Source organism: Drosophila virilis, chromosome X, assembly GCF_030788295.1.
Source record: "Drosophila virilis strain 15010-1051.87 chromosome X, Dvir_AGI_RSII-ME, whole genome shotgun sequence".
NCBI classification, from domain to species: domain Eukaryota; kingdom Metazoa; phylum Arthropoda; class Insecta; order Diptera; family Drosophilidae; genus Drosophila; species Drosophila virilis.
In genome coordinates this window covers 15115149-15138776 of record NC_091543.1, presented here as the reverse complement: position 1 = coordinate 15138776, position 23628 = coordinate 15115149, and the positions used below count along the sequence as shown (strand labels likewise).

At 44.0% G+C, this 23628-nt stretch overlaps 1 protein-coding gene across 5 annotated transcripts; it reads right to left on the bottom strand.

The window, feature by feature from the left end:
* Positions 1-4670: 4670 nt before the first annotated feature.
* Positions 4671-23309, bottom strand: LOC6635492 (uncharacterized). Of its 5 annotated transcripts, none has more exons than XM_032439673.2 (9): positions 23168-23309; positions 13876-13947; positions 13598-13816; positions 10712-10807; positions 10232-10324; positions 7384-10172; positions 7228-7317; positions 6957-7182; positions 4671-6875 (listed from the first exon to the last, which is right to left on the bottom strand). In XM_032439673.2, the coding sequence occupies exons 5-9, from the start codon at positions 10305-10307 to the stop codon at positions 5341-5343; spliced, it is 4716 nt and encodes a 1571-aa protein (XP_032295564.1). In that variant the 5' UTR covers positions 10308-10324; positions 10712-10807; positions 13598-13816; positions 13876-13947; positions 23168-23309; the 3' UTR covers positions 4671-5340. The 5 variants fall into 5 exon arrangements, with proteins under 5 accessions (XP_032295564.1, XP_032295563.1, XP_015024575.1 ...); XM_032439672.2 differs by having other exon boundaries at positions 10232-10321; XM_015169089.3 differs by having other exon boundaries at positions 6957-7164; positions 10232-10321.
* Between the last annotated feature and the right edge of the window lie 319 nt (positions 23310-23628).

Here is a 23628-nt window from a genome sequence, read left to right as displayed (position 1 = left end):
GTCGCTTTAAGTCAGAGACTTTATAGCCAGACACCATGGTGATATAGTTTGAAAAAAAAGACGCATGATTACACCAAATCAAATCAAATGATGTGCACAAATTTTAATATATGTATTATCATGCTTCTAACGTTGTCCTGGACACTGGTCAGTCCATTCAATCTATTGCCATGGCGTTTAAGTGTTTGCCATTGTACCTTACACCCCCGCGCCATGCACCCTAATGGCCAGCTGAAAGACATTCCGCACTCCAAACAGGCACATGCCAAACATAAAGGCAACACGAATAGTTTCATTTCAGGCAAGGCACAGAAAAAAAATTGATAAACACATTGTCATGGCAGCCCTTATGCCCCGCCCATCATCAGTACCTGCAATGGGCGGGGAGGGGGGCTGGAGGTGTGCCAAACAAAAAGCGATTACAACTTCAACTGCAACTGGAAGTTGCACTTGCAGCACGACTGCAAAGTTTTCGATTGGAGTTTTCTGCCTTTCGCTTTATCCACTATTTGGACAGATAAAACGGGTATATTGATTTGATTGTGTTTAAGCGACCTTTAAGTGACAATAAATTTGTATTTTATTTTCATAAACTTCTACCTAACTGGTAAGTTGAGTTCTTTTTGGGAAATTACAACAAAAATGTGTTTCCGATCTAGTCCACAATTATTTTAAGCGAGATGTTTTTACTAGAATTTCTTCTTATTACTGAGAACACAGCATTGCCCAGTCGGCAGTCTTTCAGTGGGAATTTTTCTTATTTTCATTACATTTGATTTTCCTTTTCCTTTTTCGCACCTTGTTGAAAAAGTGCAGTAAACTGGCATAAAAAATGTGCGAGCTTGCGACGTGTCTCTTGCAACATCATCATCATAGCCATCATCATCATCAGTAGCATCATTATCATTATGCTGATGCCATCAGCATGATTAAAAAACTTTTGCATCAGCTGAAAAATCTGCATTGATCGGGTGGTTGGGCTGGTTGGTTCAACGTCCTTTCTCTTTGGCTTGCGGCAATGCGCCGACAAAATAATTGATCCCCAATGTCTCATTTAGCCTCCACAAACATTCCCGCCCACCACCCCGCCCTGACCTTTATGCCCACTTGCTCCTCTGGCACTCACGCGAAATCAAATTGAAGTCCATAACAAGCGACTGACCGCCTCATAAAGCAATTAAGTGCATGTGGCTGACCAAGCAGCAACGTGTTGGAATACACCCAACAACAACAACAACAACAACAACAACAACAACAACAACAACAACAACAACAACAACAACAGCAACAGCAACAACATGAGAATTATGCCAGCCAAGCCTGGCTGACCCTCGCTGTCCCCATTTGACGCCAGCTCTTGGATTGGGTGTTTGTGTGCGCGCGGTCAGCTTGGCTTAGTGCGGAGCACAAGTAATTCATAGCATTAATTATATTATACGACCCACAGCTGAACGAGCTGGCGCAGTGTGGAGGGCAGCAACATCTAGTGCGGCTAGTCCTGGCATCTGCCTCTTGAGCTGGAAGCTCAACTTGTGCTCGGCGCGCCTCTGCCCGATTGGACATATAAATAACGTTTGCTTACTTTTCGGCAACAGGCAGGAGTTTATTGCCTCATGCTCCAACTGGGCAAATATCTATTTACTTTATAAAACGAACATGTCTGGAATATGCATATTCTAGAATTGAAGCCTGTTAGTGACTCTGAGAACGGATTCCAATAACTTTAATTTTGATTATTACGAAATTCATTATTTTGATCTTATTTATGCTCTTGTATATTTAGAATTATTAGTTTCCCTTTGCTGCTCATACATATGCAAGATCCTATTAACATTGGGCCACTATATCATATCGTCTTTATAGGAAAGATCGATCTACAAGTAGGTTCTCATATGACAAACAATTATCTCTTCTAACATATTTTCACAACGTTCCCATATTTGCAAAAGGGAAATGTAAACAAGGGTATTTAATCTTTAATCTTCGGGACGAAGATATCCTATTGTTGTCGTTTTTTATAGTATGTATGTTTCACAGAATTTCTCCAAATGACATGGGTATGTAAATATGTAGGGAATATTACAATCCAAATATCCCTTGTTTACAAATATACCCTATAGCATAGATTATGCCTAAGGTATATCCAATACTATACTTAGCTTAGTTAATTTCGGCTAAAACTGTCTGTATATTAAGTCAAGCTTGGCATATTTGTAATGAAGTATTCAAGTAGTATAATTATGTCTCAACTCTCGATTGTCTGTAGCAGATCCACTTGCAATGAAAACAATACAAAAAATGAAAGCTAACTCATTGCAGTGAACAACAATTTATAATTGTGCTAAATGAGAGCTCCAAGCCAAGCCAAGCCTGGGTAAACTTTGACTTACAGATCGAACCTATAACGGTTTGTGAACCATCGGACATTTTTGGGTTAGCCCTGGCACTGGCACACTATTTGCTAGTTCAAGTTTACTTTAATTTTGAGTAATTTTGAATATTTATAATCAATTTAAAAACATAAAAACAAAACTACACCAAAAAACCAAACACCAATTGAGAAATTAATTTATGCGCCAAAAGCAAAGTAAAGTGCAACAAAAATAATAATTAATAAATGAATTTGGCCAGGAGCAGGCAAACATGGGGAACAGCTGTTGTTGTTGTAATTGTTATTGTAGTGTGACAATGCGTAGATAAAAGTAATTAACGCCTATTTGGGGCCAAATACACAGTACAGTAGAGTACAGCGGAGAGGGCAGGCAGGCAGGGCTGCTTCGGCTCTGGTCAATAATAGCTGCAATAAAATGTGGCAACAACAACGGCAAAAACGTTTGGCCGTGCAATAATTATTGACTTATTGGCCACAATGGCATTTAAGAGTCCGATGGCACCGAAAAATATTTGCATAAAATTTGCATTGACAACAGTTGAAAGCAATTGAAACAATAATTTCGTCATTAATGTGCGACAATCCGCCCAAACCGGCCACAAATCGCGGCAATGCAGCACCAAACTGCCCAACAATGTGGCAGCGCTCCCTTTCGACCATCCCCCATCCCTCCATCCATCATCCGGCTGATGTCCACCTGCAAATGCGAATTGAAAACGTGCTTATCGGCGCGCATCAGCAGGGTGGCCTGAACCTAGAGACCCGAACCTGAACTCGTGGACCATCAGAAGCAGCAGGACTCTTGGATCGCTGGCCGAGTTGCATTTTAACGCCATTACAGCCACATTGCAATTGTTTAATGCGTTTAATTACATTTGTTGGCTGGCACTTAATGTTTTTATAATTAATAGAATCAATATTGATATTGGAACAGGGTCTGCTGCCCGGGCACCGTCCCCGCCAGCCCCAACACCGCAGCTGGACCAAACAGTTGTGGTTAATTGTAGATTAAAAATGTAGCAATGCGGTCGCATTCAATGCGTTACCCGCTTGGTCATGCAGGCGTTAATTTTCTGGTCAAACTATAGCTTCCAATGAAAATGCATATACAAAATAAATACAAGTTTAAATAAAAATAATATTCAAAAAAAAAGTACAGTGAAACGCATTTAAGTGCAATAAAAGCAGTTGAATTTTATTGTTAAGACATATTTGTTCACAGAAATTCAACATTTATTAAAAGTACGCATACAATATAATGCCAACTCATTTTTCGTCTTACAAATAGCTAAATTTTATAAAGTTAACAGAAGTTTTATATGTCTGATATTTGGTATTTCGTATTTAAGTTAAATCGTGGCAATTAAAAAAAAGGGAAAATGTTGCGTCTGATATCAAGCTGATTAAAATGCACTTTTTTATTTGCATTTAAATTGTTTACCTGTAAACATTTTTATTTGTCTTTGTGCGACGCATTTAATTACAATTTGAAGAAAAAAGCGCGCAACACACATGTAGGAAGGGAGCTAGGGCAGGGACAGGGGGGATGGGTGTTGAGCGCAAGCATGCATGCAAAATGCAGACTGGTACTAAAAGCACCCCACACACCCCCTCGCAATCCGGTAATGTCTCTTCAAAAAGAAAATAAAAAAATATGAGTAGCGGTTTAAAATGCAAGCAGCGTAAAAGATTAGCCCGATTATTTCAGCTTGAAGGCGTTTAACTTTGCGCATTGCAACGCATACGCTGAGAGTTCAAAGGGTTTACAAATGCCACGCCACGCCACGCCATCCCACCCAACAGCCCCACCCTACCGTAACCACACAGCCCACAATGCACAACCCACAGCCCAAGGCACTTGAGTGTTCTGGGCGCTTGGCCCAAAGTCAGAAATTGAAGGGGCTTTAGGCTACGCTTTTCGTTACACGTAAAATGTTGAAAATGTAAACTTAATGCAGCGATTTGAAATTTACACATCGTTATATGAATATGAAATGATATCATATAGACCACACGGTATACCCTACAGAGAGCAGCATTTGCAAGCTGGAGGGTTGTTGCTGCTGTTGCGCTAATCTCTGGTGGTAACTTCTTTGCTAGCCATAAAATAAAAGATAAACGATACATCTTTTTTTTTTTTGGGTTTCCTTTTCATTTTTTTAATGTACGTGTGAGTGAGTGGATGTGGTGTGTGAATGTGAATGTGTATGTGTATGTGTGTATGTGTATGTGTATGTGTGTATGTGTATGTGTATGTATGAGTGTGTGTATGTGTATGTATGAGTGTGTGTATGTGTGTGTGTATGTGTATGTGTGTTTTACAGGTTTATTGTAAGTGCCAAATATTAGCTAATGGTAATTATTATTTTAAATACAATTGTGTTGTGTATTGAATAAGTTGATATTTCAATTCTTGCTACTGTAGATTGATGCTGATTGACACGGATTGATGAATGAATGGATGGATGGATGGATGTGCTTGTGTGCGTGTGTGTGTATGTGTGCATGAGTGTTAGTGTGTGTGTGTGTGTGTGTGTGTGTGTTTTGAGTTTCTTGTTACAATCTCAAAATGCAACAAGAAGAAAGCTCTTGCTTTAATGTTTGCTTGCAAATAATAAGTATATACATATACACATGTACATATGTATGAAGCATTTACGCATGCCATAAACAATTGGTTTGAAATTTAGCTTGACAACGATTGAGGACACGCGACAGAGATATGTATGTGGAAAGTAACAGTAATTGAACAATTAGTTTGAAAGTATTTTTGATAAGATTCGTGTTAAATGTTGACTTCACAGCTGATTGATCGGTCCGAGTAGTCGTCCTGCTGTATCTGATAATTGATGACGATTCATATCGATTGATGGCGAAGCATTTCGAAACGAATATTATTATTATTATAAATGGCAGTGTGTTAGTTTTTTTGTTTATTTTCTCGTTATTTAACTTTCCTCTGGCTGTTGTTGTGCAGCAGATGTGAGCTTGCTGATTGATTCACGCTCATTAGCTGTAAGTTCTTGATTGATGTTAGTCTCCTTGCAGTGATCAGCAGTGTTAAAGACTTCGTTGCTGCTGCACTCATTGATATTGCCATCATTGCTGACCAACAGCTCGTTGTTGGCCATATAGACATTGGGATTTAGCATCGGATTGATATCCTCGAGTGGGATCGCCATTATAGTAGCGTTAGCTGGGGGAAAGTTCTCGTTCATGTTCATGCCATCGTGCATGTCCATCGGGGTGTAAGGCTCATTTGGATTCTTATAGGTGGAATACGGTAATATCATAGCCGTGTTCATCATGGCCACATCTGGCATTAGCTGACAGAAATTGCCGGCCATATCGGTGGACATGACGTGGACATTGGACATTGAATTGCCCATTGGATTGCCAAACATATTCATGTTCATGTTCATGTTCATATTAATGTTGGGCAAAAACTGAGCATAGTTTGTATTCGGGCTGTAATTGTCATTCATATCAAAGATCATCGGAGGCATATCTCCCTGGCCGTTGCCCTGCGCCATTATGAAGTGCATCATCGGCATTGTGGGCATCACCGGGCCGGTGGGCTGCAGGAATATGTTGTTAACCTGCTTCATAACCACCCGATTGGCTGTTGTCGCATCTGCGTTGCCATTCTCATCGGATTGCGGGGACTGAGCTATCGGATTACGGCGCGGATTCTCGATAATTGGAACCTCGTTCTCCCTATCTGCATGTGGCAGTCGCAGATCCGCTGAGGTGCCCACTGCCTGTTCCACATTGCTGGTTTCTGCGTTCACCGTGGTACCGACGGTGTTATCGACATTGTTATCGTTATCGTTGTCGTTATCGTTGTCATCATAGTCATCGGCCTCACTGTCGTTATTGCTTATTATCGACGAGCTGTGACTGGAGGATCGTGGACTCAGCGAACTGGACTGGCTGCCGGAAGAGGTACTGGGCAGGCAACGGCGCGACTGCTGCTCGCCATGAAGCACGGGCGAGCTCGACTGACTGCCGGACGAGCTGCCAGACTGTTGCTGCTGATGCTGTTGCTGTTGATGCTGTTGCTGTTGCTGCTGCTGCTGTTGATGAAGTTGTTGCTGAAGCGGCGACTGATGCGATGAGTGTTGCTGCAGCACATTTTGCATTTGCATCTGGCGCTGCAAGCCAGACGGGTTGGCGTGCAGCAGGGATATGTTGCTCAATGACGTCTGTCCTGTTGCGGGCTGCGGCTGCTGCTGCTGCGGCTGCGGCTGCGGCTGTTCCATATATTGATTGGAGCTCCTGTCCGTGCTGGCATTGTCCTCGCTCTGGTGGCCGCCCGGCGGCTGCATGGCCGCGCCATACATGCCCATGTGGCGCGAACGTCCATTGCCAGCGGGGCCAAAGCGACAGGGCACACTGTACGTATTGATGCGATAGCCATAACGAGAGCCATGCGGGCGTGGCATCTGGTGGGCATGCGGATACGGATGCGGATGCATGGGCACTGCAAATTTAGAGAGAGATAGAAAGCCTCATCAGCTGTTCAAATTGGGCGACAGCTAATTTTTGGGTAGGCAAAACTCACCTATGGGTCTGCCCCAGAAACTTAGAGGCGCTGTGCCACATGGCGCCATCATGCGCGGTCCATTCGGTGTGGCAAAATGTGGACCCGGATTGCCTTGTGCCCGCGGCGGTGGCGGGCCATGCAACGGCGGCGGCGGATACATGCTTATGTGCATGCACCAACAATGGTAATCGGTCTGCGTGCCCACATTCACCAACATGGGACGTGGCTGTGGGCGTGGCGGTAACTAAACCAGGACTACAAACGAATGTCCGAGCATGAGCATACTCACATTTATGCGTGCCAGATCCTGAGGTGTCAGGCTGTGCGGATGACAGGGCGGCAGAAGGCCGCCGTTGCCCATCCAGGGACGAGCCACGCTCTGCGGCAAAGTAGAGTTGAGTATTGACTGGTGAGGCATCGCTGGCATGCTGCTGGCAGTACTTACCGAGGGCAGGAACAGACTCGGATGCAGAGGCGTCACCTCCAGAATTGCGGTCGTGTAGGCGGCCATCTGGACCTGGGTCATGTTGGCGAAACGGCCGCGCAGCAAGGGCAGCATCAGGTTGTGGGCGCGTATCATCAGGTTTCGCAACGTGGCAATATACTCCGAGCTGGACAGGCTGCACTCGCTCACCTGACGGGCAAAGTCCTCAAAGGATGGAAAGTCCGCCGTTTGCGTATCGCTGGTGCTGGTGCTGTTCCTGGCCTTTGGCATAGCTGTCGCTCCAGATTCCACCTTTCTATCCTCGAATGCGGCAGCCATATCCGATTTAGCTTCCGACAATGTGTTGGGCAGATTCAGCACTGACAACGATGCATAGGAGTAGGGCACCCAGTCAACGCTCGAATCAATACTGCGCGGCTGCACAGGCTGCACCGGCTGCTGTGAAGACGTCTGTTCCTGCTGCGGAGTAAATGCCGCCGCCTGCCACCATTCGCGTGGTGCTGCCGATGTTTGTGGCTGTGCCTGCGGCTGCTGCTGCTGCTCCATTTCCGTGAATCCAGAAGCCGAGCCTTGGTGCTGTTCCTTGTCCTGGCAAAGATTGTGAAATAACGGTGTCACCTGCACTGATGACTGCGCCATAGCTGAAGCCGTCTTTTGCTCCAGCTCTGGCCACCATTCGCTTGGCGGTGCTACCGACTGTCCCTGCACAATTGCTTGATGCGACTGCGATTGCGACTGCGGAGGTGTTGGCGGCTGTGTTGCACCAGTTGCCGGCAGGTGCTTCATATCGTTCCAGTATGCACAGGTCGAGGGAACTGGGTGAACGTGTATCTTGGGTTCATTCTCCGGACACCATTCCGGCACGGCAGCCTCGACCAGCTCATTTGCTGGCCACCATTCGCGCAGCGAGGGTATAATAGCACTTGCCTGTGCCGGCTGTGGCGGAAACTTTGGTGCACTACCAGCACCTCTTCCAGCTGGAACGCGCTCTTCCACATCGACTGGCTGATCGACCTTTTGCTCCACTTCTGGCCACCAGTCGGTACGGGACGGTATCGTCTGAGCCGCTGGCTGTGGCGCAGCTCCAGCTAAATGCGCCTCGTTCCTTGGCCACCATATTGGTGGCTGCGGTCCGGGCATCTGTCCCTGCAACTGTGCTTCGCCGCCGGCTGATGGCCCAGCCTGCTTCTCCGCTTCCCTTAAATATTCCCGAGCATGCGTTTGTGGCGTTACTGCAACTTTCTGTTGCTCCATGTCCTGCCAGGAATTGAGAGCTGCTTGGGCCGTCGCTGCTGCTCCTGCTGCTGTTGCTGCCGCTGCTGCTGGCGGCGGTGGAGGTGGTGGAGGTGGTGGTGGCGGTGGCTGTGTCTGTGGCGGCTGTGCGGCAAATGCGGCGATGAGCTGTTCAATGTCCCGCCAATAATCATATGAGGTAGGCTGCTGCGGTGTCTGTGTGTGTGCTGCAAGAGCTGAGCCATTCTGCTCTATATCCCGCCAAATGTCGCGGGTAAACGGCATCATCTGGGACTGCGGCTTGTGTTGATGCTGGTGCTGATGCTGATGCTGCTGCTGCTGCTGCTGCTGCTGTTGCTGTGTTTGCTGCTGTTGCTGTGGTGCAACCGCAGCGACTAGTTGCTCCACACCTCGCCAATATTCGGAGGATGGCGGCAGTGCATGTGCCTCCCGCCAATAGTCACCAGGCAGTGGCATAGCGGACTGCTTGTGGGCCTGTGGTGCCACAGCAGCGTTCTGTTGTTCCATGTCCCGCCAAAAATCGAGATGCAGCGGTGCTGGCTGTGGCTGTGACTGTGATTGGGCTTGCAGCGGTACACCAGCCTCCACATCCCGCCAATACTCACGACCCGGCAGCAGCGGCTGCACGTGCTGTGCCTGCGATCCTGCTGGTGCACCCCGATCGATGTCATGCCAAAAGTCACGGACTTGTGGTTGTATTTCGGGTTGTGGCTGTCCTTGTGTTTCTGCTTGAGATTGGGCGGCTTGCATTGCAGCTGGGACCTGCTGCTCCATATCGGGCAAAAACTGATGGGTTGGCAATATCGATTGCATCTGCTCCCGCTGTCCCATAAAGACCGCCTGCTGTTCCATATCTCGCCAGTAATCATGGTTTGGTGGCGCCTGCTGCACTTGGATCAGCATTTGAGGCTGCATTTGGACTGGCATTTGGACTGGCATCTGGACCGGCATCTGGACGGGCATCTGAACAGGCATCTGGACCGGCATTTGGCCCGGCATATGAGGCATTTGTATATGCATTTGCGGCGGCATTAGCCGCTGCACTGGCACTGGCACGCTTTGCGAATCCACTTCCGACCAGAAATCGCGATTTGGCTGCTCGTGCCAGTTGCCGCGTGGCCGCTGATTGGGAGGATAGGCGCGGGGATTTGGAGCCACCCGAATGGTTAGATCCACTGTGCAGCCGTTCATAACGGCGCCATCGCCGAAATCAGCTGGATACATGTGTGCCTGCATTTGGTGCGGCCCATTGTAGTTAAAGAGCTCCGTTATGGGCGGTCTGTCGTAGTAGTCCTCAAGGTGTGGATCCATCGGACGTGGTGGCGGCGGAGGCAGCGATTGCGGATTGATCTGTGCTGCCTGCTCCAGAGCCAGCAAATGGGACGCATAAGAGCCCATTGGATGAAAGACGGGCGCATAAGGCGACATCTGACCGCTCAAGCTACTCATCAACAGCGGCAGATCCCGTGTCGCCTCCGAGGATGGTCCCGTGGTATTCGTAACTTGGACATTACTTGCCGCTGGCAGCTCACTTACTATTTGACGAGGTAATTTGTCAAATCTAATTTCCAAAATAGAATTATTAATTGCTTACTAAAGGTGGGAATGAGTCCACTTGAGATGAGACTAGCCCAGTTTGGGGATGAAGAGCCAATAGATGGATCAGTCATGGTGTTTCACACTGCTGCTGAATGGAATATTTTTAATGAATGTATATTGGGGCTTTGCGCAATGTATGTCTTGCTATTCGTCTGTGCGTCCAGCCGTCGCTCCGTCCGTCCGTTTGATTGTCAGCCAGAAAAGTGAAAGACATTTGTCAACAAATTTCACAGGCAACAAGCTGAAAACCTTCTCTAAAGATGCACTCGTCTGGCTCACGCCCACCGCGGCCCCCAAGAAAGGGTATTTCGTCAAGTCACAGTTTGACTGTCACTAGTTACAGTTTGAAAGTCACCAGCCGAATAATCAAGTGGACTCCTTTCGATTTTAGCTGTTATGCGAACAGAGTATGGTGCAGTCGGTGACACCCGACTGCCACGTTATTTATTCATTTTTTTCTGCGGATAATACTAACATGTTAGAGTGGAACTGAAGAATCCGATCTGTAAGCTTATTGGCAATTGTGGCCTGTCCTATTCGTTGAACTCCCAATTAGGCGCTTTACAAAGAGCTGTGGGTTAAATATAGTTTACTTATCACGCTGAAAATTAGAAAATTTATCATCCATCTATAATAGGTGAAGACCTTTGGCGTTTTATGTTTTGACTTTTTTCATAATTTATATAAATATTTTTAATTATTCCAAAGTAGCTAAAGGGTTGTGCCGAGAGTTGGAACAACTAGAAACGAGGCCTGTAAATATCTTGGCTTTGTGTTATGTGAGACGTGTCTGCTCCAGTTTAAAAGGCTTTCAACTGCACCAAACGTGCCTGGCATATTGAGGCACAACAACAAGCCGAGCCCAACCTCGAGCCGGAGACTGTTTGGCAAGACGAACAATAATCTCTCCCCCATCCACGCCGTCCCGGCCGGCAACATTTTTGCAATTATTTCAAATATTTTTCAACACGGCTTTGAAATGCGACGTGCCGACGAGCACTATGCAACGAGGACCAAAGAAAAACCCTTTTTTTTTGGCATTGTTTTTCTTTGTCTTGCGCCAAAATATTTTTCCACATTTTATGCTGCGCATATTTTTTGCCGCAGCCTTGGCGCGAAATTAGCGGCAAGTGGCTGAGGAAAGCGTGGAAAAAGGCGGCGGAGATAAACTTTAAATAAAACATGGCACACAACACGCTCGCTGCTAGGGTTGGGGAATTGGGGGGCTGGGCCTGTGACTGAGACTGGGGGAAGCTTGTTTGCGTTTGGGGGGATGAGCCGATGCGGGTGCCGGGGCAAACGTCGAACGCTGGCGCAGACCGCAATTCAAATAAAATCCTTTAGGGCTTTTGACTTTTAACTCATCCGTTTAACGAGCGCTCATGTTCGTGAGACGGCGAATGGCTGGCTAGCCGTATAGAGGATGGCAGGATAAAAAGATTGCCCGGGCAAGGACAATACCCTTGACACCTACTCACACACACACACACACACACACACAGACTGACACACGCAAGTGAGCCCAGCACGTCGTCAGCGCAATTGCAAAACAATGCGCGAAACAGGCAAAGAAATTTGATATGCGGCATATGCGAATAACGAATGCTCTAGACTTCAAAACCAGAGATGATTCAATTAATAGATGTATTAACTCTAAAACTGGGACGAGAGCAGAGAGCAGCTTTCGGGGAATCCATCCCGGAAGAAGTAGATATAAGAAGCTGGGGTATGTTGTGGTATATTTGCTTAATGGAGAGGCACAATAATTCTAGATCTAGGTGGTAACAGTACCTAACAAAAATGGTTTGTTGGGGCATCCTACTACAAAAAACAAATATAAATTTGGTTAGTCTGAATCTGGCATATGAAAATATAGACGACCTGCTATATTTGCAGTAGAACAGGCAATGGTTGATAAAATATTAAATTGTTTATTTGAAGAATATCTATATCAAGGCTTGAACCAAAATTTTCGTTTTGAATGCGGAAAACCAGGAGTTGGTTCGCATGACCATGAATCGAGCTAATAAATATATTTTATTAATTTTCGTTTCTATGCAAATTTATTTATAATTATAAATATCCTTATAAATGACCCATATGGACATATGTAACTAGATCTGTACATCTATTGTATTTTTGATCTTATATTTCCTGTCTAGGCTTAACTACATCTCTTCTAAAGTTTTGGCTGTCTGCAGCACGACGCCTCCCCTTAGAATATTTGTGTTGAGTGTTTGGCAAGTCGACTTTCAACTCTTTGGCACAACAAGCACACCCGCACGCACACACACACACACGTTTTAACATTTTTATGAGCCTTTTTTGACTGGAATATCTCTATAACACTGTTGTGATTGCTTTTGCGCTGCCATTGCGGGCCCCAACACCCGTTCCGACCCGCCCGCTGCCTGCTTGCCCGTTGCCCCGTTCGAGCCATGAGTCGAATCGATTGATGACTGCGTCCCAAGCAGTTGGCAATTGGCAATTGGCAATTGGCAGTTGGCAGTTTGGCAATCGGCTTGTTGCCGTTGCTGCTGTTGCTGGCATTTTAGAATTTGAACAATTGCCACTCGATGCGCATAATAAACGTGGCCGAGTCCTGCCAAAGGATTCGCCTGACTGCTCCTGGCAAAAGGCGTCGATTGAGGCGCGTCTGCTTAAATATGCAATGAGCCAATGCATACACAATGCCCAAATCTCTGGCGGTGTGTACCGGGTCTCCGATTGCGACATTTATTAACTGGCGAAACACACTTGTCGCGCATACGCCCCGTGGCCACGCCCGCCCTCTACGCAAAAGTATGCTTCGTTTAATAAATTGAGCGTTTTATGCAATTTATGCGGCTGATTTGACATTAATGTGGCCCAAACAGACTTCCATGCCCAAGCCACACCACAGCATGTGTGTGCGTGTGTGTGTGTGCGTGCGTGTGTGTGCGTTTCTGTGTTGTGCTGCTTGTGTGTTTATTTACATGTTGCCTTCTTGCGTCTTAACGGGGGAAGCGCGTCTTTAGCTGCCGCTTCCGCTCGCTGCTTTTTATTTATGACAACATCTGTCGCAACAACTTGTGTGTGCGTGTGTGCCGGTGTGTGGGTGTTTCTGTGAGTGTGTTGAGGCGTTAACATCTATGCCACACACACATCATTAATCATTTTAACGGCTCAACTCCTTTATGTGCGCCCGTGTCTTAGTTGTCAGCCACCTTGCGCTTCATTTATTCCCAAACTTTCGCGTTTTATGCCCCAAAACTTGGGCCATAAAAAAAAGCAGACAAACACGTACATATTCTAGGATTTGCTATGCCTCTCTTCGTGTATATGTTTGTATTTTATGCTGTGCCCAGTTCGCTGCACTCACCTGACAAGTTTTCCAATTGTTGCCGCCGTTCACCTGAGGTTATCCTCGGATTTGTTGCCTTCAATTCTTCCAATGTTGTAATTTTTTTTGTTATTTTTATAAATTTTAATGATATTTTTTTGTTTTTGTTTTTCTTTGTGCACTGGGAAATTGTAAATAGAAATAATTTTTAATCCATGCTGCGTGACTATTTGAAGTTCGAACAGGGACTACTAAGATCTACGGGGAAAACAATTGAGGTAAAAGCAGTGTGAGTACTAATTCATGGCACAATTTACCCAGAAAGTATTCCGAATCACTCAACAACTTTCCGAATGTCCTAATTACAGTACTTGCTGAGCTTTGTCAATCTGCGAAAACAGAATATTCAATTGAGCCAAGGTTAGTTCAGTAAATGGCATCAAGTAAAGTCACAATTCTGTGCTACATATTTTTAACACAAACTATACTGCCTTGCTCCATAAATTGCACAGGTAACAACGTCACGTCCATAAATTAATACCTTTACACGAACAGTTGGCCATGCCGCGTCGATAAATAAGTAGCACTCAAATTAAACAGAGATTTCTAACTAGTTATATGTACATATGTGCATTTATTTTTGGATGACTTCTTGCCGCCCATAACCCCACTGGCCCCGTTAGGCAAAACGACGATATCAATTCCCAGATGCCAATCAATGTCAAAGAGTTGGCAAACTCTAGACGACAATAATTCACGTATGCGAGCTAATAAATTAGTGGAAAATTCTGTTGGGGGCCATCAAAAGGATAACATGGATAACTTTTGTGCTCAACTTAATGTCAAACACACACATATACACACACCTAGACAAATAATCAGCTGTAAATATTTTATGGATGAAATAAGCGACAAAACTTTGTGTCGCATTGTAGGGGTAGCTGCAAATATTTAAGGCATCTCTGTCCCCACACTCACTCTCTCTCTCTCTCTCTCTATCTAAAGCTCTCTCTCGTTGTTATGGTGGCGCACCGATGTGGCATGCCACAGAAATTTAGCAAAATCTTTGCTCTGGCTTAGTTTTATATATGGCATAAGCTTTGCTGGTCATTTGCGGGGTCACGGGTCATCCCGCCAACAGGACGAAGCTGATGATTAAGTTGCTGACGACAATGAGGCCGACGATGCGGCTTATGATAGGAGGCAAACAAATAGAAATGAATGTCAATTGATAATAAAAATAAATGCCTAACGGGGCTCAATGAAACTGAAACTAAGAGCTTGACAGATGCACAGATGCGAGCCTGGGGGCAGGTCTGAGGGTGGAATATAAATACAGATTGGTTGAAGATAAGAAGAATACCTTTATAAGAAAGGTGAGGCTAGCTGGCCAGGACAAGTGTCACAAATTGAATAAAATATGAACATAATTTATAAGTAACAAGTAAGAGGTTCTAGTCGGAAGCTCCCGACTAGGGTATACCCTGAACCCTCTTCTTCCAACATCAAATGCATACATATATTCTATTTTAGAAGCAACATAACATGTTTCGTGACTCTAGCTCTTAATATTTACCAAAATTGCCCCATCTTAAAGTTCAAGTCTATAGCTCTTATATATTCTGAGATCTTTGCGTTCATACATACGGACGGACGGACAGACAGACGGACATGGCTAGATCGAGTCGGCTATTGATGCTGATCAAGAATATATATACTTTATGGGGTCGGAGATGCTTCCTTCTGCCTGTTACATACATTTGAATTTTGCACAAATACAATATACCCTTATACCCATTTTTAAAGGGTTCAGGGTATAATCATCGAAAAAGTTTCGATTTTCACACCGACCTCTATTTTGAAAAAAAACGTGATGTAACCCTTGCCATTTTGTCGGTTTGGGTCAAAATTTTGGACATCATTTTTTTTTTATGCCAACCGATAGAACTGATCCTTACGAGTCAAAAATGGTATAAAATTCCTAAATCGGACATTATTTGACCGAAATATTCCAAAATATCATCAACAAGGTTGACTTAACGAACGAATCGGTTTTCTGTCAACAACATTTTTCAGCCCATCGATGATTGAATGTTGTTTGAATGCCAATTGATGGTAGGGATCCGTGCGCATTCAAAAAGGTATAGCATTTCAAAATCAGACATTATTTATCCGAGATATTAAAATAAAATCATCGAAAAAGTTTAGATTTTCGCAAAAAAAAACGTGGTGATTTGGAAGATCATATCTCCGCGGGGAGTTATGTCGTTTTGGAACGTCATATCTCCACGCGGAGTTATGTCGTTTTGGAACGTCATATCTCCACGCGGAGTTATGTCGTTTTGGAACGTCATATCTCCGCGCGGAGCTATGTCGTTTTGGAACGTCATATCTCCGCGGGGAGTTATGTCGTTTTGGAACGTCATATCTCCACGCGGAGCTATGTCGTTTTGGAACGTCATATCTCCGCGCGGAGTTATGTCGTTTTGGAACGTCATATCTCCGCGGGGAGTTATGTCGTTTTGGAACGTCATATCTCCACGCGGAGTTATGTCGTTTTGGAACGTCATATCTCCGCGCGGAGTTATGTCGTTTTGGAACGTCATATCTCCGCGGGGAGTTATGTCGTTTTGGAACGTCATATCTCCGCGCGGAGTTATTACCCGAGATATTAAAAAAAATCATCGAAAAAGTTCGATTTTCGCACCGACCTCGATTTTGAAAAAAAAACGTGATGTAACCCCTTGCCATTTTGTCGATTTCGGTCAAAATTGTGGATTTCCTTTTTTTGATGCCAATCGATAGAACTGATCCTTACGAGTCAAAAATGGTATAAAATTCCTAAATCGGACATTATTTGACCGAAATATTCCAAAATATCATCAAAAAGGTTGTCTTTACGAACTAATGGTTTTTTTGTCTTTAACATTGAACCCATCGATGTTTAATTTGTTTGAATGCCAATTGATGGTAGGGATCCGCACGCATGGTAGCGGAGAGGTGGCGATAGGTATAAAATGAAAGATACTTGACAAATATATAATATTGTAGAAGCAACATATCATGTTCCGTGACTCTAGCTCTTATTATTTACCAAAATTGCCCAAAAAACAGGATATTGATATCGATTTTTATCGATTGCTTGGAAACGGTGTAAGTTATCGATTATCGGAAACAAACTCGATCTGCGCGGGAACTAGGAGCATCTAAATCTATAATTTTAAGTCTCTAGCTCTGATAGGCTCTGAGGTCCTTGCGTTCATACATACGGACGGACAGACAGACGGACATGGCTAGATTGACTCGGCTATTGATGCTGATCAAGAATATATATACTTTATGGGGTCGGAGATGCTTCCTTCTGCCTGTTACATACATTTGGATTTCGCACAAATACAATATACCCTTATACCCATTTTTAATGGGTTCAGGGTATAAAAATGAAAAAATTAAATTATTAAATAAAACTTCGGTGGTTCTCTTTTCTATTGCTATTATAACTTTGTATATAGGGTAAAGAAGTGTCTGAATTAAATTTATATTATGTTATAATTAAAAATGATAGTTCATTTAAAAAATAAGACCTATTTTGTTTATACCCTATACATTTAATACCCTACCCATGATATTTATACCCTATACACGATTATAATTTGGTCAAGATCAAGTGTAACCTGTTCGTAGTAATAGATATCCGCTTTATTGCTATTCGTACTCTTGTATAGGGTGTAAATATAGAGTTCCAAAGCGAGTAACGCATAGAAGAAGAAACTAAGACGACTCCGTAGAGTATAAGTACATGAAGTCTCAAGTCCGTTTCTTGAAAATTTTGTTCTTTTTATTGCAGACAGCGCATATCTCAGAGTCGGTCCAATTGGGCAACTACAAGGATTTTGAAAAATATATAAGCCGAAATGAAGAATTAAGGCTTCAACCAAAGCATAAGTTCATGGATGTGTAAGACCAAGCTCACAAGCCCCGCCGAGAGACAGGTACTCTAAATTAACGCTTAGTGAAGTCCTTAAATTATCTTTAAGATATATTAAGATATTTTCCAAGTATCGCCAATTAACATCCTTGCTTACAGGGTAGTTCTATATTTAGCTCAGGGATGCATAGAAAGTCTGCCCGGCATGGTCTGCCCCTCGAGATATGCTGGAATGCGGAACTATGATTACATGCCGGACGAGCAATGGTTAGAAGCGGGTTAAGTCTGGAGGTGAAGGGCCATGCCAGGGGGCGAGTCCTGGGCCATAAATTCATTTTGGTGTCGGCTGCACATGCAAATGTCTAAATGCCTAAATGCCTAATGAGTGAAGCTGGCAGCAAAAACAGGACACGAATGAGTCCTTAAAGATTAATTAATCTTTGTGGCACATGCGGCCGACGCTGACGTCGACGGCGACGTCAACGCACAGCCAGACGCCGCTGGTGCCACAAACAACAGTTGCCTGGGGCACGCGTAGCATTGTGTTTAGCTGTGTTAGGGGTATGCTGACCATTGTCCTGCGTCCGCTCGGTTTCGGTTTTTAAGCTAATGACACAAAACGCCAAAAAGGATGCGAGTCCAGGGGGTTAATTTGCAGGCTGGGTCGGGCTCGGTCGCCTGGTCCGGCTTATCTTTTGCTTTTGAAGAAATAATTAATGACCTCGTTTTTGCCACTGTGGCCGGACTCGGGTGAGCCAGAGCATCAGGCACAGGAGCTGGAGCTGGAGCAGGACCAGGCGCGGGCACAGGAGCTAAAACTGAAGCTGGCGCTGAAGCAGCAGCTGGAGTATGAAACGGCAGCAGAAACAGGGAGCTGCACACTGCGTGCTGGCCATTAAAAATCGTTTATTTCGATTTGATTTAATCCAAAATAGATTGCCCCTGTCGGGCGATGCGGCCAATTTATGCACTCAATTTACGCGCGCGCACACTGGACGCACCGGACACTGGACAAACTCGACGGAACTCTCCTGAATGCAGGACTTCGTTCCTGCTGCTGCAGCTTACTGTTGGAGTTGGAGCTGGGGCTCTGGCTGTGGCTCGGGGCCTGGGCTCCGTATTTATAAATTTCATTGGTTAATCCTTATTTTCGCATTAAGGGAGCGCACGTGGAGGACACGGCGACGCACAGCTATGCAAATGTATGCATTGTCCTGTTGCGCTAGCACTCGATTTCCCTTCCTCACACCAGCCCCAGCCCCGCTCCAATCGCTCCTCATCCACACCCACTCAACGACTACTCTGGCAATTAAACTAATCGCACGCGAGGCTTAAAATGCGATTTGCGGCGTCGATTGCCAATTGCGGCTCGCATTCGCCATTGAAACATTTCAAATGTTTGTATGGTTTAGTGAGACGGGTAGATTGCGCGGGGGGTGAGATGCCCTTTTGCGCTTTGCCGCGAAATTTATTTAAGCCCAACACGTGGAAATATTCCATTTCCCCATTTGCTAGCAGCGCCGGCAAACGCCACAAATGACATTTAAACTGTTTGCATTTGGCGCCGCTGACTGCTTAGCGGTTTTTGTGGCTGTCCAAAAGCGCCCTGCCGCCCCTTACTTATACTACCCCGCATCGCACCGCCCTACACAAGCCCATCGTACGCCAGAGTTCGCCGACGCCGCCTAATCCAAATGTTTAGTTACGCTTGGACCTGAAATGTGCTCGGACAACGACAACAACAGGGTTCACTGCTGTTTCGGCTCCCCACACAACGCCTCTCGCCAATTTGCTGGCAAATACTCCACCAAATTTAATGTTAACCTCTGATCCACGGTTTAAAGTATATATCTAATGTAGCAACTCTAGATCGTGTTTCCATGCTCCACGGACCTAAATCTACTTGAGGTACCGCTTAAAATGTTGCCCTTGCGTCTTACCTACGGACTAATACTAGCCCAATCACAACTTAAAACAAAATCAATCTTATTATTAATATTATATACACGACTATAAGCCATGTTTTAAATCCAAGACAAATCCAGTAGGGTCTTTCCATAAGAATATTAATTATTATTATTATTAGTATTAGTATTAGTATTAGTATTAGTATTAGTATTAGTATTAGTATTAGTATTAGTATTAGTATTAGTATTAGTATTAGTATTAGTATTAGTATTAGTATTAGTATTAGTATTAGTATTAGTATTAGTATTAGTATTAGTATTAGTATTAGTATTAGTATTAGTATTAGTATTAGTATTAGTATTAGTATTAGTATTAGTATTAGTATTAGTATTAGTATTAGTATTAGTATTAGTATTAGTATTAGTATTAGTATTAGTATTAGTATTAGTATTAGTATTAGTATTAGTATTAGTATTATTATTATTTTTATTATTATTATTATTATTATTATTATTATTATTATTTTTATTTTTATTATTATTATTATTATTTCTTCAAACAAGGGGGATTTTATGACAAATGCGAAAATACTTCCACTTCCTCAAAGATCTTTAAGGGCCGTCAAATGTTGTATATAGCCATTGTCCACCAATTTTTCCCAATCGCTCGCGAAATTCCCCAAAACGCTGTCATATAGTGCAACACTAGTTGCGTCGTACTGCCACACTACCCACATTAAAGTGCCTCAAGTCTGGCAACTCTGGCAGAAGCTTTTCAGCTCAAAAATTGCCTGAAACGATCTGAACAACCCTAACTTCGACTTCTTTGATTAGCAGTCTTTCCAGCTTATGCTTAACCTGACTTCTAATAAATTACAAAAGATGCTAATTTTGTTGTTTTGTTTTCCTTTTGTTAAACTTCCACAAAGAAAGCCACAAAAGTGAAACAATTTGAAAGTCTCCTTTGAAGAGTTGTCACAGGCCACAGCAGGAATACAATTTTCATGTGATTAATGATGTCAACGCGACGCTGGCCACGCAAGTGGTTGCTGTCCCGGCTCATGGCCAATTCCCTGGTCGCTCTTTAGCAGAAGTCAAAAGGGAGATGTGCTTGGCTGGCAAGGCTGGCAAGGCTGGCTGCCTCAAAACGAATCCGTCAAGAATGCGTCAATTTAATTGCGCACGTGACGCGCGCGGTTCATGAATGATAAAGAGAACAAGTCGGCAAGGCCATGCCGAGGGAGACGGTGATGGTGGGGTTGGGAGGGGTTTGAACTGGACTCAAGTCAGGGAATCGCTGCGGCTATGCGCCACGTGACGCTGACATCCACATTGACAGCAAGAGTTCAGGATGTGGGCGCAGTGGATTAGCCCTGGCCTCAAGGAGCCCTTCAAAGCAATGCAGCGGCTAATAACGGCCCAAAATGTTTCCAACATGCTGCGCTCAACATTTGATTTTTCGCAAATTTCATTAAGCAAGATAAATGGTTGGCTATTAACAAAAACAGCATAAGCTTAATAGTAGCAACCACAGTGGTTCCAGGCGTTGCTGTCCTGCTTTGTATTTATGCAAAAATTCGTTATGGATGCCAAACAGCGGAAGCGGAAATCGCACGCACTTTTGTTCTTTCACACACACTACCATCGTTGCGGCATGTTGACTATGTCAGCCGGACTGTTATCAGCAGCAACTTCTCTGAATTGGCGCTTTAACCAATTGGGAATTTAAAACTCACAAAGCACCCAAGCATTGATAAATTCTCATCAGATGTGTGCTACCGGGCTTATTGTAGCCTTCCACTTCATGCTTTGTAAATGGTAAAAACTTTCTTATTGAACTTGGTATGAAGTCACTCGCTATATTTCCCAACATCGATAAATATCGATCAGAGAAAATACACGAGTATCGAATCTCCATTAGCGAAAGCATCAACATTCACAAACGTGCCACAAAACGTTCTAACAATATGCATCCATCAAGAAACCTTTGACATGTCGAGCCCCCAATCGATAAATATCGCTTTTGCACTTGTGTCCTTTTAACAATCACCCAAAATCGATATTTATCGAGCACAGAAAATAAACGTTTATCTTGTGGCCTTTAGCGGAAGCATAAGAATGTGCTACAGGTTGTTTTTTTTTTTGTCACACTCTTCTTTTATTTTGACATCAAGCTATTTATTGCATTTCCTCTACATAATATATTTCATATCGTATATCGTATATCGTATATCAAGTTTCTGTTGACAAATTTTTCTACTAAAAATATACGGAAAGTGCATTCAGAATTCGTTGTTTGACCAATTTGAACTGCGTTTGTGGCTGGCTGTGGCTCTGGTGACATGATAAATTGCATGAAATTATTTTCAAACTGCCAACCCCCGATGCAGGCCATGGACTTGAACAGAAGCGCGGCACGGGGTGGGGTGGGGGAGGGTAGGCTGCATATCTCGACGATATCAGCGGTATCTGTAAAATGGTATACTTAAAAGTTAATTGTAGCTGAGAGCTGAAACTTTTTGGCGGAGCCTCACGAATTTGAAATTTATTCAAATTTCGTATACAAAATGCGACATGTTGTAATTCTCCAAGCAATTGTTTGTTGTTGCTTGTTCGTGTTTGTTGTTTTTGTTGCTGTCGTTGTTTGTCTTGTTGTTGTTGTTGTTATTGTTGTTGTTGATGTCGTTGTGCTTATCTGGCCCGCATTTTGTTTGCTTGCCAATTTTTGGTAACTTTAAGATTTATCGCATTGTAGCTATAGAGTCTGATGAATGCGACGTTGTGTTAACCAAATCCGAAACGCGAATTGCGACAGCTGCTGCTGGCTGGAGAAGCTAACCGACTGGGCTGAGGCTGAGGTTGAGGTTGGCTTTCGACTGGGCCTGGCAAATTGGTCATTAACTGAAGCACGGTCAGACACAGCAACGAGCGAGGCAGACAGATGGAACGCAACGATAGATGATGGCAGGACATGGCGTCAGGACATTTTAATTTGGTCTGTCAACGACAGACGTTGACCGCAGCGTTGCAGTTGCAGCCAAAACTGATTTGTCCAGCCGCACCTGAAGCACAGCAAGCCCCCGACAACCCTCCCCACCAACACACACACCCGCACACCCTCACGCTGTGAAAGGACACGTTGTTGATTTCTAATTTCACGCTGTGTTGTGTGAAAATCAACACCGTTCAACACAGTCACATCAGGGTTCCGGTTTTCCGATTTTCCACGTTTTCACGTCGATGGAAATCGAAAACGCCGCCCGCAGAAAAATGCAGCTAATGAAGCCTAAGCGCTTAGCGCAGCCCACTTTCCGCAGGCTCTCCAAACCAGCCAGAAATGCAAATGGATATGCAATTTGGCTAAACATCTTAGGGATTGGGGGCGCATAATGAAAGGGCGTCTGTTTCACAGAAAAATATTCCAATTTGGCAAAATCCTTTACTCTTAGCCAATATCAAGTGGCATTTAGTCAAGAGCCACAGGGTTCAGGGTAAAGTCAATATGTATATATAGTCGAAAAGGAGGCAGCTGAGCAGCTGGGGGATACATTTTTTTTGAGACTGGAAACCTTCCGTCGAAATACAGTTCCAGTTAATACTGAATATTCAGAATGTCGTGGCATTTGTAAAGCAGCTTTAATAAACAAAATCAGATTTTTAGGTGACATCACAAGTCCTTGCCCTCCCTCCCCCAAACAATATGGAACTGATGCAGCTAATAATAAATAGTGAATGAGAAATAATGGAGCAACAAGGTGCCCGTTCGGCACTCACCCCACAATGCTCCAAGAATATAACAGCAATTATAAGTACGGATGGTCAATCCACCTCGCAGAGCCTTTTGTCAATCAGAAATTCTATGTATATATCCAATAATAATCAACGCACCTACACTTTCACAATTTGTTCGCAAAATTTTTTAAGAAAATTTATGTTTTGAATTTTTTAGATTGATTTTTTTTTGTGATGTGTTCACTATGAGATTGTAACTAAAAGTGAAGTTTTCACGTCGAATTTGCTCTGAAATCATTTCCGAAACACAACGAAAGCCTGCTATGATAGAAGTGAGCACAAAAACAGCAAAGCAATTTGAATCAGCTGATTTGTAGACTTGGTCTTCTGGTTCTAAGAGACTTCTAACCAAATTAGCCGAAAAATATGCGTCTCAATGACAGAGATCTAATCAGTTTTCGAACAAGTAGTTATTTTTCTTCCAACGATACTTTGGCATAGGA